This window comes from Chenopodium quinoa, unplaced genomic scaffold (genome assembly GCF_001683475.1).
Source record: "Chenopodium quinoa cultivar QQ74 unplaced genomic scaffold, ASM168347v1, whole genome shotgun sequence".
Lineage (NCBI taxonomy): Eukaryota > Viridiplantae > Streptophyta > Magnoliopsida > Caryophyllales > Amaranthaceae > Chenopodium > Chenopodium quinoa.
In genome coordinates this window covers 1,150,484-1,164,735 of record NW_018743893.1, presented here as the reverse complement: position 1 = coordinate 1,164,735, position 14,252 = coordinate 1,150,484, and the positions used below count along the sequence as shown (strand labels likewise).

The following is a 14,252-nucleotide window of genomic DNA, read 5'->3' as shown; positions in this document are numbered from 1 at the left end:
GTCTGTAAGATAATAACCCATATTATATATATTTCCGTTGACATTAAAGCTAACCTTTGGAGTTTTGCCCTCACATATATCAAAGAATACTAGCGACCGTTGGAGGACATTTATATCATTACAAGAACCTGGTGTGCCAAAAAAGGCATGTCATATTTACAAGTCCTGTGAAGCAACGACCTCTAAGATCACTGTTGCTGTTTTACTTCTACCTTGATAAATTCCTTTCCATGCACGTGGACAATTTTTCCACTCCCAGTGCATGCAATCACTGTTGTCCATCATACCAGAAAAACCACGAATATAACTTTCACGGAGGAGTCATTCAATATCCGTAGTATATATTCGCCCTCCTCAAGTACTCCGATCCAAATTCAAAGACGACCCCTTCAACAAAGTGAGCGAGATATTCCCTTGCGGTACTTGACGCGATTTTAAGATATTCGTCAATTGCATCGACTGATGTACCGTATGTTAACATCCGAATTGGTGCAGTGCATTTTTGAAGCGGGGATGCACCATCCAGCCTTTGTTGAAAGTAAACATTACTTTCCCTTAGTTTATTAACAATCATAGGCGGATCCGGGGGGGCCTACCCGGGCCTTGCCCCCCCCCCCCCCATGCCCAGATTTTGATATTATATAAATAAAAAAAACCTTGTACTAATACACAAGTTTTATAGTAGGTTTAGTTGGTTAGTTACTTGTTGCATAGATTTGGAAGGTTAAGGGTTCAATTCCCCTTGTTTGCACTTTTTTTTTTCTTCGTGTGGGCTTCTTAAACTCATATCCTTTTATGGCTTTATTGGTTGAAATGCTTTATAACTTTGGCCCGGTCTATAAAAAGTTTCTGGATCTGCCCTTGTTAACAATCACTAGTAGAGAAATGCTCATTTGCGCGCCTTATTTGCGTCGCTTGTAGAAACAAACGAAGCAAATGATATAATTTAAGTTCAGTTTACGTTATTTGCGTCGCTTATTTATTAAAAGTGTGACGCAGAACACTGATATTGGTTATTTGCGTCGCTTTTTAATAAATAAGCGACGCAAATAATTAAGTCATTTGCATCTCTCTTTTAGTAACAAGTGACGCAAATGATTTTGTGAATTATTTGCGCGTCACTTGTTACTAAAAGTGAGACGCAAATAACTATTCCAAAACTGAAAAAAAATAAAAAACCTTTCTAACTTTTCTTCTTTTCGCTAGAATTTATCATCAACGTTCCCCAAAACTTTTCTTCATTCGTTCCCAAAACTTTTCTTCATTCGTTCTTCTCAGCAACAATTCTTTCCCAGCAACAATTCGTTCCCAGCAACTGAATTCGAGCAAAAATTCGAAGGTAATTAAGCTACCTCCTTATTCGTTCCCAGCAGCAGCATAAGACGAATTTTCGAGCAACAAATTCGAGCAACAAACGCACAGGTAACGAACCCTAAACTAGTGCAGCGAATTCGAACCCTAATTTTCGAGCAACATGTATTGATTTTGTTGGTTAATGTATGTAAATTTATGCAGCAAATTCGAAGGTTTAATTTGAACCCTAATTTAGAGCATAAACGAGCAAATATGAAGGTTTATTTTGAGGTATTCTTTTTTCTTGGTTTTTTTTTTCCGTTTTTAATTGATTGTTATTTTTGTTTTGTTCAATTTGCTTCAGAATTTAGGTTTTTTTGGGGCCAAATCTAGTTAATTAGTCTGGGATTGGGGAGAATTGAATTGGGTATTGTTTTTGAATTTTAAGTGAATTAGGAAGTTGCTGGTTTAGAATTTTGATTTGGGTTAGTTTGAATTGAAACCCTTTTCATTGTTGCCATTCACCGGCGGTTTGATTTGAGTTATAAGTTTGCGATTATTTCATTGTTTTTGTTTCTTATGCTTTCTCTGTTAACCTTATTGTATCCATTAGCTTGATATTGCTACATGCTAACACTGAGGTTTTACTTGATATGTAGTGCTAGGACTGTGCCTCCCAATTCATTCATAGTGCTTGAGCAAAAACTGTAGTGTGAAATGGAATTCAGAGAGTTCCCCCTTGTAAATTGAATTATCTGTTGCCATGAGGGTCGGAGGAACTTACTTTTTGATGAATTATTGGTCATAGTTTGATTAGAGAACTAAATCCGACATATATGTGAGTAAGTCACAAATAGCGTATACATTGTCATAGTACGAAGTATACTGAATGATGGGCATACAACTTTAAATTCTAATTACGAAGCGGTGTGTCGAAGAAGAACAGAGAATAATGTGATTCTGTTTAGTGGGGGGAGAGGGGGGGGACTCTTTATTCGTTTCTTATACTGGTTTGCTTGGCCTTGATTATATGATACAAAGGGATGGTTTAGGTTCTTTCTTTATTGGTCATAGTTTGTGATAAATCTGCATGATTGAATGCTTAAAGGCATTAAGGAAACTTCCTTAACCATTGACACATGACGATAGACCTGAAGCCGAGTATGTATTAGCTTAAAAATCAATTTTACTGTCAATAGAGCAAAAAGATGAGGAAAAGATTTGGATACATAAGCAAAAACGAAGCTCTATATAAGGAAGTGGAGCAACTTAAGCACAAACTCGTAGAAATTGAGAAGCTAGCAAAGGGACAAGGTATAGCTGGTATGTTCAACTTCAGATTTTTTGGACAGTCAGGAACTGAAAAGTCAGCACAAGGTGCTTGAACTGACTGATAATTCATCTCTAGACTAAATTCACTAGCAACCTTAATTTTTTTATTTTTAGCTTTGTATAGTTTTTACTTTTGGGTGATATGTGCCTGATGCTTTGTCCAGGATACTTGCTAGCCTGATCAACAAGAAAAGCAGCTGTTGATTGCTCAATTGCCTTTCCATTTGGAGGAGGAAAGTTTTGGTTACCCAGACCATCCGCCCCGTGAATAGTTCTGTGCTTCAGGAAGACGAGTTTCATCGGCTAGCGGATTCCACCATACATCATCTGCTCGAGAAACTCGGGGTAATTATTAATGCTGCCATTGATAGGATGCTTTGTCCATGTTTTATTTGCTATATATTCAAGCAAGTGAAATTAAAATAGAATTCACAATGCTTTTGGCTTTTGGGATAAGTGATTTGGAGAGATTGATAGATATATATATTTTTTTGATAGGTATGTTGCCTTACCTCTTAATTAGTGAAGAGGTATTTCCAATTGATGTTCAAAAAGTTTGGGTGTTATAATTATTGAATTTGACCACTGTTTTTCATAGATATATTATATACCCTCTTGTTAATTTTTCCTGGTATAAAGTTATTCATTAACAATAGTATATAACTAAAAATATATTCAAGTGAGTTCTTGTTAATTTTGTCTAGTTTGAGGCGATAGTACACATACGACATTGTCTTCACTTGTGGTATATACTCTAACCATTTTATTATGTAGTTTTAACTTACTTTTTGTGGTTGGAATAATGATTGTAAATTGTAGTGGATTTCTAATTGTGATATAATTGATTGAAATTTTAATAATGTTTGCATCATTGGCTTAGATACCCGTTCAGGGCTTACTCATTAGGAGTAAGTTCTGAATAGTCCCCGGTTTGGGAATGTTCTTGAATGTTCTATCTCATTTAGGTTGTAACTACTTGAAGTGTTTTTGGATCTAAGAAACTTATGTGCCCTCGAAATAATGCAATATCATCATAATAGTGAGGACCTTATTACGGTATGAGGTGTCAAATATTTCATTTTAACTTAATAAATACAATTTGAAGTACTTACACTTGGATTAAACTTTTGATCTTTTGTTTGTGTTGTGCTATTAGGATTTTTCAAGATCTACACCGTACACAAATGAGGAGATAAACGAGGTTCGAGATATTTGGGCAGTCTATTTTGTATGCAATGTTGAACTTTAGATCTACACTTACAAAACTCCATTTACTTGTTAGACTCTTGTTCTATTTGTTAAGATTGACATGAATGTATGTATTTTGTTTACCAACAATTTGGGTTGGTGTTGGTGATTGTGTTGAATGATGACTATAATGTCAATGTAATTGAGTTGTAAATTTATTGGATAGGTTTTTGATATGATGCCGTCATTCCCAATTTTATGGGTAGGCCAAATTATAAAGGAAACTCTACCAAAATTTATATTTGAATTCTTTATTATTGCTTCTTACTTTTTATTTTGTATTATATATATGTTTATATATCATTTGCATCGCTGATCATTAAACAAACAAGCAACGCAAATAATTCGCTTTTTGAATTGTCAAACAAGATTCATTTGCGTCACAATATTGTAAAAAAGCGATGCAAATAACTAGAATTCGCTTCACCATTTAACGCAAATAACAATCATTTGCGTCGCACTTTTATAAATGTGTGAAGTAAATAAGACTTATTTGCGTCACACTTTTATAAAAGTGCGACGCAAATAAGAGTTATTTGGAAGCAAATAAGAGTTATTTGCGTCGCACCAATGTGCGACGCAAATGACTTAAAAGTCATTTGCGTCGCGAACACTTGCTTCGCACCTAGATACGACGCAAATACACTCTAAAAGTGCGACGCAAATGACCATTTCTCTACTAGTGAATGCGTGTGAACACATTCTTACGCATAAAACTGTCGACGGAACATATCGTCTGTGTACAATGGTTGGGGACTAAAGTACGTAGTCGTTATATAACTGTGTAATCAGCATATTCTCGATCTCTTGGTACATACCACATTTGGTACATAAGTTTAGGAGTGAAGAGGGCCCAGTGAGTAGAGGTTAAAAGGGGAACAACAGCTGTATTGATCGCTTCCTCGATCAATTCTTCTTCTTTTTGCCTTTGGGTTATTGATTCATGCCACTCTATATAATCATTCACCATGTAATCAAATAACCAGGAACTAGATGAATTTGAATCAGAGTTCATTTTGTACTCCCTCCGCCCACAATTATCTGCAACAAATCCCTTAATTGAGAACTCCTAGGCAAAACTTTTAGTGGAGTGTAATTAAGTTTGAGTGGGTTTCATTAATTGGAAAAAGGAGGGAAAGGAGTGGTCCCCATTTTTTTTGTTTGCTGGAAATCAGAGCCAAAAAAGAGGGAATGTACTTTTCCCTCTTATTTTTTGGGGGAAACTTTTGAAATTTCACATTTTCACCAAAAGTTTGAATAGCATTCATTGTTCACATTCATTACAAACTAAGCCACCATGGGCATTAAATACAGACCAAAGTTTTTTCAAAAGAAACCCATTAATTACATCCATAATTAGTCAAAATACTAATTGCCCAATATGTAATTAGTCCTAAATTAAGGGCAGCATTAGGGTTCCGCTTCAAAAAACAACAGCAGCCAAAAAACTTCATCACCATCCTACAATTCTGCAAAAAAAAAAAAAAAAAAAAAAAAAATAATAATACAAAGGACACCACAAACATGGAAGATTTCTTCGATCAAGAATTTTTTGGTATTGAACAACTACTAAATGAATAACCAGAACAGTACAGCAATGATGATGAGAGGATGGATGATGATGAGTCAGACAACAATGAAGGGGAAGAAGAAGCAGTACCACATGTGACAAGCAAGAAGCTGTTCACTATGCATCAAAAACGCCAAGTGGTTGATGACATACTTGTAAACATGCATGGTGGAGAATTAAAAAGAGGGTTTTTGTCACAAATGACAGTCAAATATGGCATTCACATAAGCACATCATTAATGTTATTGAAGAACGTTAAGCAATAGATGGCACAAGGGAATGTCATTGATGTCAGGAGCAAAAAACTTGGGAAAATTGGTCCTAAGCCACAAGAGAGATGAGTGGTTGCAATCAGTACCATTATACAAAAGGACAACAGAAAGGAGTTATGCAGCTGCTCTGAAAGTGTCACATGGATTCCTCCATAACTTGAAGAAAAAGGGCAGATTAAGAACACATACAAGCACCAACCATCCATCACTCACATCAAATCACAAATTGGCTAGATTGAAGTGGGCATTAGGGCATATTCACCCTATTCCACCAGTTGGGGATCTAACTTTCATGGACATGCAACAGGTTATACACATAGATGAAAAATGGTTCTATATGAACCCTGAAACAAGGAGGTTCTACCTCCTACTAAAAGAAGAAAATCCCTACAGATTTCAACAGTCCAAGAGATACAAAATTAAAGCTATGTTTATGTGGATGATTGGTAAGCCACTATATGATATCAATGGAAATATGTTGCATGATGGTAAGTATGGTATTTTTCCATTTACTTACCAGCAAAGGGCTAAGAAGAAAAGCAAGAACAGAGATGTAGGTGTCCTTGAGACAAAGGCAGTTCAGAGTGTGACCAAAGAAAAAATCAGGAAAATGGTAATGGACAACATCATTCCAGCAATTCACAGGCAATGGCATCCTAGTCTTGCTAAAGACATATTCATCTAATGGGATAATGCAAAGCCACATCAAATTCCCAGGGATGAGGAATTCATTGCAGCATGTATTGCTAATGGAAACATCCAAATGGTGTTTCAACCAGTTCAATCTTCAGATCTTAATGTCCTAGATCTTGGGTTGTTTAAGGTCATTCAGTCTTTGCAATACCAGTCCTTTCTCACTACAATAGATGAACTAATTGAGAAAGTATATGAAGCATATGAGTGGTTTAATCTAATAGTGAACAAGTACACATGGATCACTTTGCAATCAGTGATGAAAAAGATTTTAGAGAAGGAAGGAGGCAATAACTTTAATCCACCTCATATGGCAAGAAAAGGTTGGACCACCTAGGTCTGCTACCTGAGTTGTTGGAGGTTGAAAGAGGACTCATTCAAAAGGCAGTTAACCATCTCAACACACTTTTTATTCCAACAGATCAAATCAATGCAGAATACAGTCAAATGGAGGTGGATGCAGACTAGCTACAACTGAAGATCAGCAGTAGATCCCAACATGACTTCCACACATAACCAAACAAGGACTCTAACAGGTTTTTGTCTTAAGTAAGCTTTTGTTTTTTGTTAATACTTATTAAGATTTGGTTATGTGTATTTTCGTAGATAAACATCTTCATTTTAAGGCAGTCATGTAATGAATGATTAGGCACAGGGACTCTAAACATGTATCTTTTGGTTTTGTAATGGATGAATATGGAATAGTGGCTTCAAAATGAATTCCATCAGGGAGTTTACTTTAATTTCAGTGGAATGTTGTAGGATGTTACCTCAACAAGTTCAAAAGAAACTTGTTGGAGCAAAACTAATCTACACATCCAACTCAAAGTGAGTCCCTTCATCATTTGGAATTTTTACACACACACATAACCCTTTATTAGGGACTCATACACATTATGCACATGAACTGACTTGCAACCATCTACTAGGAAACATCCAAATGGGATTGTATAGGCTACTTGCCATAGCTCATCATTCATCAATCATGCATTCCCTTGGTCAACAACTCAAATGAGTAACAACAGGCATAAACATAATCTAACACAGTCCAACAGGCTACATAAACAACCATCCAACTGTAGGCAACATCCATTACACCACCTTCCACTGACTCGCATAAACACATTGGACATGCTTTTCAACAATCATAAACACCAAAAATCACATAGTACTAGGATAGCCAGCAGAAATTATTCAAAGTAACCAAATCAAAGTTAATTCAAAGTAAACTAGTAGGGTTTAGTAATAGTTACGCTGCAAGATTAGTTCGTAGAAGGGAAATCATCAGGGTATTTGTCCCTTAGATAGGAAAGGTAAGTAGGATCCCAATCGCTATAGTCATTAGTAAAAACAGATCTGACGCTTTTCTTCCTACCAGAGGACTCAGCGGTGGCGACAGGCTTAAGGGACTCAGGAAAAGCTTCATTGAGCACCTCAAGGGAGTCAGGAGCCTTCACTAGTGCAACGGCCGCCTCAGGACCACCTTGCTCCACCAGATCTGACACCCCAGAAGGCTCTTCCTTCCCAACAACCACTTTAGAAGGGCCCTCCTTCACAACAACCGCAACAACATCCATCACACCACCTTTCACCAACAGATCTGGACCCACTGTAAGATGAAAAGCCTCAATCTTCACTGGATCTACGCTCAAACCCTTCTCCTCTTCTTCATCACTCGAAGTGTACTCAGCGAATTTGGCCCCAATTTTTCCATGCGTGAACCTTGAAAACGAAGCAGAGCACCGACGAACTAGTTTCATATAATTCCAGTTCCTCACTGCGCCATGTAGCGTGTAAACGGTGGGTCAGTCTTTCTTTCACTGCTCTAGCCTTGAAGGGACTCATTTGGATATGGGTTGGAACTTATTGTTTCTGGAAGAGAAGAAGAAATTGAACTCAGGGTTAGCACTTGACAGAGAAAATGAGAGGGAGAAGAACGTAGGAAGAGGAGAGAAAAGAGGGAAAACCAAAGAAATTATAGGGTTTGTTTTGAAGTTCTGGAGAATTCTCCAGTTCATAAGCAAATTGGGCAGCATATTCGAGTGAAATTCAATGCAATGAATTGAATGAGGTAGTTGAGGAGATGAGTGATTTTTGATGAAAGAGGGGTGGAGGGGGTTAAATTTTGGTGGGAAGGATTAAAGTTACTGGATTGATTAGTTGGTAAGTAAGTGTGATTATAAAATGTTAAACAAAGTTAAAAAAATAATAAAGTAAGGGTAAGGTGGTCATTTTACTTTTTAAAATTTACTAAATATGGAAAAAAAATTTGTTGCACATAATAGAGAGCATCCATAGTATATGTTGCAGATAATTGTGGGCAGAGGGAGTAATATTTTTTGGTTGAGAGGATGAAAGTGTTTTGTTGCAGAAATGATACTTATATTTATGTGTTAAACAACCCCTTTATATATAACTTTTAAATAATTCAAAACAAATAACTAGTGTTGTGGTATATGGGCACACAAGTATAAGAGATATGATTTTCGATAAGGTTTACAGATTTTCTACATTGGTAATTCAATGAATGGACAAACAACTACAAAAGATTACATTTCTGATAAGGTTTGTAGATTTCTTTTGTATGACAATTCAATGTATGGGTACACATATCAATAAAAGATGAGATTTTCTGATGATGCTTATAGATTTTCTGTCGACACATGTGACATTTCAATGTAGCATTGCCGGTCGGTCATATTTTACAAATTTTCAAAAGTTACTACAGAACATTTCTCATTATGGAGTTGATATTAATAATATAATTATTTGCAAGAATTAATTTATGAAGTTAATGAAAATAGAGAATTTATAATAAAAACTTCAACTTCATTCATTGCATTAAGAAAGAATAACACAATATTACAAAGGAAATTTAAAACAATAAAAGTAACATTACATCAATTAAAACTAGCATAATACATGGAGTTTAACTAACTTAATTGATATTTAAACTAGCCTAAAAGATGTGCAAATTCTTGCTTTAATTTTGGGGAATTTGTTGCAAATTTGGGTTTGAAAATTGATTTGGGAATTGTTGAGTGAAATCTATACTATATATTAAAAGGCGTTCCTAAAAAAGTTTAGGTGCCACATGGCACTTTCCTCGATCAATCAAGTCTTCATTCACGTGCTTAAAAATATGGCTTGTACAAGATTTGAACCCACGACCTAAAGTTTTATAAGTATAGTGTTAGCCACTAAGCTATTGCTATATTATTTGTCATTCTATTAATATTAAGTATAAATAAGGATTTCAATTATGGAATTAATGCAGTAACTTGGGGCATCGCTCGGGCCTAAAAACTAGTTTTGGTTTAAAAATTGATTTGGGAATTGTTGTACAAATTGTTGGTTTGGATGCATTGGTTGGTTAGGAATGTTATAAGATAACATCCTTGAGCATTTGGATTAGTAAGGCTACTTGGATCAAAATGAAAATTACTTTGGAAATTTGGAGGATTAGAAGATCGGTAGTTTGGATTATTTTGAGATGAACCACTTGCATAATTAGGATTATTAAGATCCATAATCACAAAATATTTTTGCAATGCAAAAAAGAAGGGTAAATTTTAAGGGTGAAAACTATATCAATATTAGGCTCTATTTATAGATAAAATTATAAGTATGTCGTTGGTGCAATTATTTTTTGAAAAAAGTTTAAATACATTGTATATTTTACCGTTACGAAAATTATCGTTGTAAAAAAAAAAAAAAAAAAAAAAAAAAAAGGAGAGAGAGAGTATTGTGAGTTAATACTAACCCCCCATTGCTCATGCTCTACCTACTCCTCGGTTGTATTGTGGTACTCAAGTGCATCTTAGCACATAGCGCCTATATTTTTTGTTTTTTTGCAAATAGGGGGTAAAATAATCATTTGACATCCAAAATGATACTTTTTTATGGTTACAGTGGTACTTTTTTGTGTACTATTATATATGCATGTTTATTGTATCATTATATCTTAGTAATACTATTATACCACACAGTGGTACAATATTTTGATGTATTATTTACATACTTATTTGTACTATTAGCAAAATATTTACACAAAGTATTGGGTGCGGCAAGCCGCACCAAAGAATTCGTGCGGCAACAAACTGTACGTATCCTCCAACAAATAATATATATCATCCAACAAACTTTACGTATCCTCTATCAAATATCACATATTTTCCAACAAGTTGTACATATCCTACCTCTATCAAATAATACATATCCTCCTCCAAATACTACATATTCTTTAACAAACTGTACGTATCCTCTATCAAATAACACATATCCGTCGCCAAATACTACGTACATATCCTCTAACAAATTGTACGTATCCTATGTCAAAGATAAAATTATACATATCCTCTATCAAATATTACATATCCTCTCACAAACTGTAAATATCCTCCAACAAATAATATATATCATAACACATATCCTCCACCAAATACTACGTACATATCCTCTAAGAAACAATACGTATCCTCTATCAAAGATAAATTGCACATATCCTCTATTAAATACTACATATCTTCTAACAAACTGTAAATATCCTCCACCAAATACTACATATCCTCTAACAAATTGTACATATCATCTGTCAAATAACACATATCCTCCACCAAATACTACATCATATAACAAATTGTACGTATCCTCTATCAAAGATAAATTGTACCTATTCTCTATCAAATACTACATATCCTCTAACAAACTATACATATTCTCTAACAAATAATATATATATCCTTTGACAAACTATACGTATCCTCTATTAAATAATACATATCCTCCAACAAGTTGTACATATCCTCCACCAAAATACTAAATATCATATATACTTTCCGCGCAAATTCTTTGGTGCGGCTTGCCAAATACATATAGGCGCTATGTGCCAATAGTTTTTCGTGGTACTCCATATAACTTACATAAACACGTCGATTGTCTATGGTACGTAGGAGAGCCTCATACTTAAGAGGTACAAAAATATTAAATGTGTATAGACATTGTCACAAGACTTTTACATCAAAAGTACATGTAAATTGCTCATTATTATCATATTTTACCTTTTAAAACAATCTGCACGGATCGTTAATTGAATAACACCACCTCATTGCTATTATATTATTTGGCTTTTTCTTTTTCTTTTTTTTTTTTTTTTTGAATTTTCTAAATTATTTATCTGACTATTAATTCCTATTTGCAATAAAAAAAAAATAAAGATTAATTACTCATAGTATTAATTATGAATACAAGATCGAACAACGTAATACAAAGTACAAATCATCAATTCTAAGGCCTTGTTAGGTTGAAATGGGAAATAACTTTTCTTGGTAATTTACAATTCATGGGAAGTTATTTCACTCATAAAATTTCTAGGAAATTATTTTAATTTGTTTGATAAACATTAGAGAAATCATAATTCATGGGAATTTTAAATGACCTTAGAGACTATGTTCTCATAACATAAACATTACACACAAAGTAGATAAGCTCCGGTCCCCCTATGAGGTATGAGCTGAGGCTATAACTCATTATTTAATAATAATAATAATAATAATAATAATGCATCAAGTTAAGCTATAATAAGATTTGTAACCCACCAATGACCATAAATTACGACTAAACAATTCATTAAGAAAACAAAAAAAAGCATATATTAAACATGCTTTATAATGCATTTATGCTTCATGTGGACGAGGCATGATTGACATAATATTACTAGTCTATTTGGGACACTTAGTAGGCTACATATATACTAAATATATATGTAGCTTTTGATAAAATTGAGTCAATCATCTAGTATGAACATGTTTCGAGCTGGAAGAAGCAAGAAGGGCTAGCTTGAGGACCAAAGCAAACATTCACCACTTGGACTTAGCCTCTGTGTGTGTGTACTGTTTTTAACAAATGGGAGATGAAGGTTCATCCTTGCATAGGAAGGGAAACACAAGCGAACGGGATATTAGGAAGTGTTTGTTTGAGTGAACACGGACAGGAGATGCATAGTTCAGCACAAAGGAAGTGTTGGTTATGCAAAATGTTTTTTCTATTCTTACAATGCTATTTGCTCTAATTGAAGATCTTCTTCATCATCTATAGAAATTTGACAAAGATAATTTCTGTTTTGAATTGCACAGATGACATTTAACTTGTGGCATGTGATCACTACTTGGGCAATCTAGAATATACTGGTGTAGGATAAGATTTGACCTTCACAGATTGCAGAAAAAATATCATTTTTTCCCTGCTCTTTTCCATTTCATTGCAATTTGTTACAGAGTTAAGGTGTTTGACATGAAGTACACCAATATTAAGAGCTAGTAGTATAATACAAAGTATGTCATAAGATGAGAATTAAGTAAAAAAATGTTAAGAAAATGGAAAATACTCAGTGCTATTAAATGGTCTTTTCTTATTGATTTACAAGATAAGCTAGGACTTTAATCAGCTTAAAGAGCAGAGCAGTATTTTTCAGAATAATACTCGTGTGGTAAAAGGTAGTCCTCCAATCGCAACTAGCTGTGTGTTATAACAGTTGTTTCATTCCTTTCCACTTTTGTTCCATGCTTTAAAAATGTTTAGCCTTTGTTTACCATGATTTGATCTAGGAATTGAAGCATGCGCTTAAGGTAGACTGGATGATTTTGGAAAGTTGAAGTAGATAATTGACCAAACATCATTGCAGGTCCTTATCGCTTAAAGGGATCCCTTTCAAAGTTCAAATGATGCACACTTATGTCTGACCACCTTCAGCAATGTAGGCTCAGAGTTTATTTTTCATCTTTTATCAATGTTTATGTTATGTTCATTCCATACTATCTGGCTATCTACTATTGTTTTTGCAGTCATATCTGATAATGATGAGTGTTTCAGAAATACTCTATTATGATATAATGCATTTTTTATAGTAATGCCTTCAGCATATTATGTTGATTCCTACTACTTGTTATTAATGCAGTACGTTATGCCGTTCTTGGTACATGAAGGTTTTGCATTGTGCTTGAAAAATTCCTTTGGATCATTTTATAGGAAAGTGCATTTTTTTCCCACGCACAAGAACACGACTTCTTGAATGCAGCAGCAAAGTGTCACTTGAGTTGTAATGTAAATATATCACTCGAATACTTGGTATTGTACTATTGTTCAGCATTTAGGAGACTGTTGCTTCAGCTATTTCTTTTCCCTGCTTGGATGAGAAAAACGTATGTCCCTGCCATTTAATTCTGAATTTTTGTCTTGCCCTTATCTTTGATGCATCCGTAGTGTCAAAATACGCCTGCTAGTATTTGGCTGAGGAAAATGCCTTGTGCTCATTCATTAGCTGACTGACTTAAGCTTAACTATGTAATCAAGTGGTGTCTGGAGATATCTAGCATCAGATATCTTTAGTATAAAATGCCAGTGACACTTTCGGATGAATGCCTTCAATCTCAATTTATGCCTACAAAGGTATTAGCAGCTGACTGTTCCAAGAAGACTCCATATATTACTCAATTCTCATAATAGCACCTTCACTTGCTCCTTTCTGCAAGGCTTTGTTTCACTTTGGATTCAAATAAATTAAGTAGACATCAAGCCAATACAAGACCAAGTCTGGTAAAACATACTCTATGCCATGAGTGTCGATAGTGTATCATAACTTATCATCTTCGATCTCATAAAACAATGTTCCGTGTCAACTTATCTTATACTCCGTACAAATTGGCTGAGCCTGAGACCACAAGTCCACAAATGACATGATATACTCGATCATATTTCCCATGACTGCAGGCTTATCTTATTACAAAGTTCCGTGTCAACTTATCTTACGGAGTATCATATTACTATATGCATGACTGCAGGCTCAA

The 14,252-nt window shown here is 34.7% G+C and overlaps 1 protein-coding gene and 1 long non-coding RNA gene across 6 annotated transcripts; both read left to right on the top strand.

The window, feature by feature from the left end:
* The first annotated feature begins 980 nt into the window (after positions 1 to 980).
* On the top strand, positions 981 to 4,120 carry LOC110686699. Of its 5 annotated transcripts, none has more exons than XR_002504284.1 (4): positions 984 to 1,422; positions 1,516 to 1,584; positions 1,953 to 2,970; positions 3,782 to 4,120. It is a non-coding gene; the product is annotated as an uncharacterized LOC110686699 (long non-coding RNA). The 5 variants fall into 5 exon arrangements; XR_002504285.1 differs by having other exon boundaries at positions 1,516 to 2,616; positions 2,790 to 2,970; XR_002504282.1 differs by having other exon boundaries at positions 1,516 to 2,670; positions 2,790 to 2,970.
* A 1,611-nt stretch (positions 4,121 to 5,731) lies between these two features.
* LOC110686772 lies at positions 5,732 to 6,876 on the top strand. Its single transcript, XM_021863376.1, has 3 exons — positions 5,732 to 6,328; positions 6,416 to 6,731; positions 6,830 to 6,876. Exons 1-3 carry the CDS (start codon positions 5,732 to 5,734, stop codon positions 6,874 to 6,876), a joined length of 960 nt encoding a protein of 319 aa, XP_021719068.1.
* The last annotated feature ends 7,376 nt before the right edge of the window (positions 6,877 to 14,252 follow it).

Coding starts and splice junctions, on each gene's coding strand:
- LOC110686772 (XM_021863376.1), top strand. CDS start 5,732: ATGTCAGGAGCAAAAAACTTGGGAAAATTGGTCCTAAGCCACAAGAGA. Junction 6,329..6,415: donor AAGAAAAAATCAGGAAAATG/GTAATGGACAAC, acceptor GATAATGCAAAG/CCACATCAAATTCCCAGGGA. Junction 6,732..6,829: donor ACCTCATATGGCAAGAAAAG/GTTGGACCACCT, acceptor TTATTCCAACAG/ATCAAATCAATGCAGAATAC.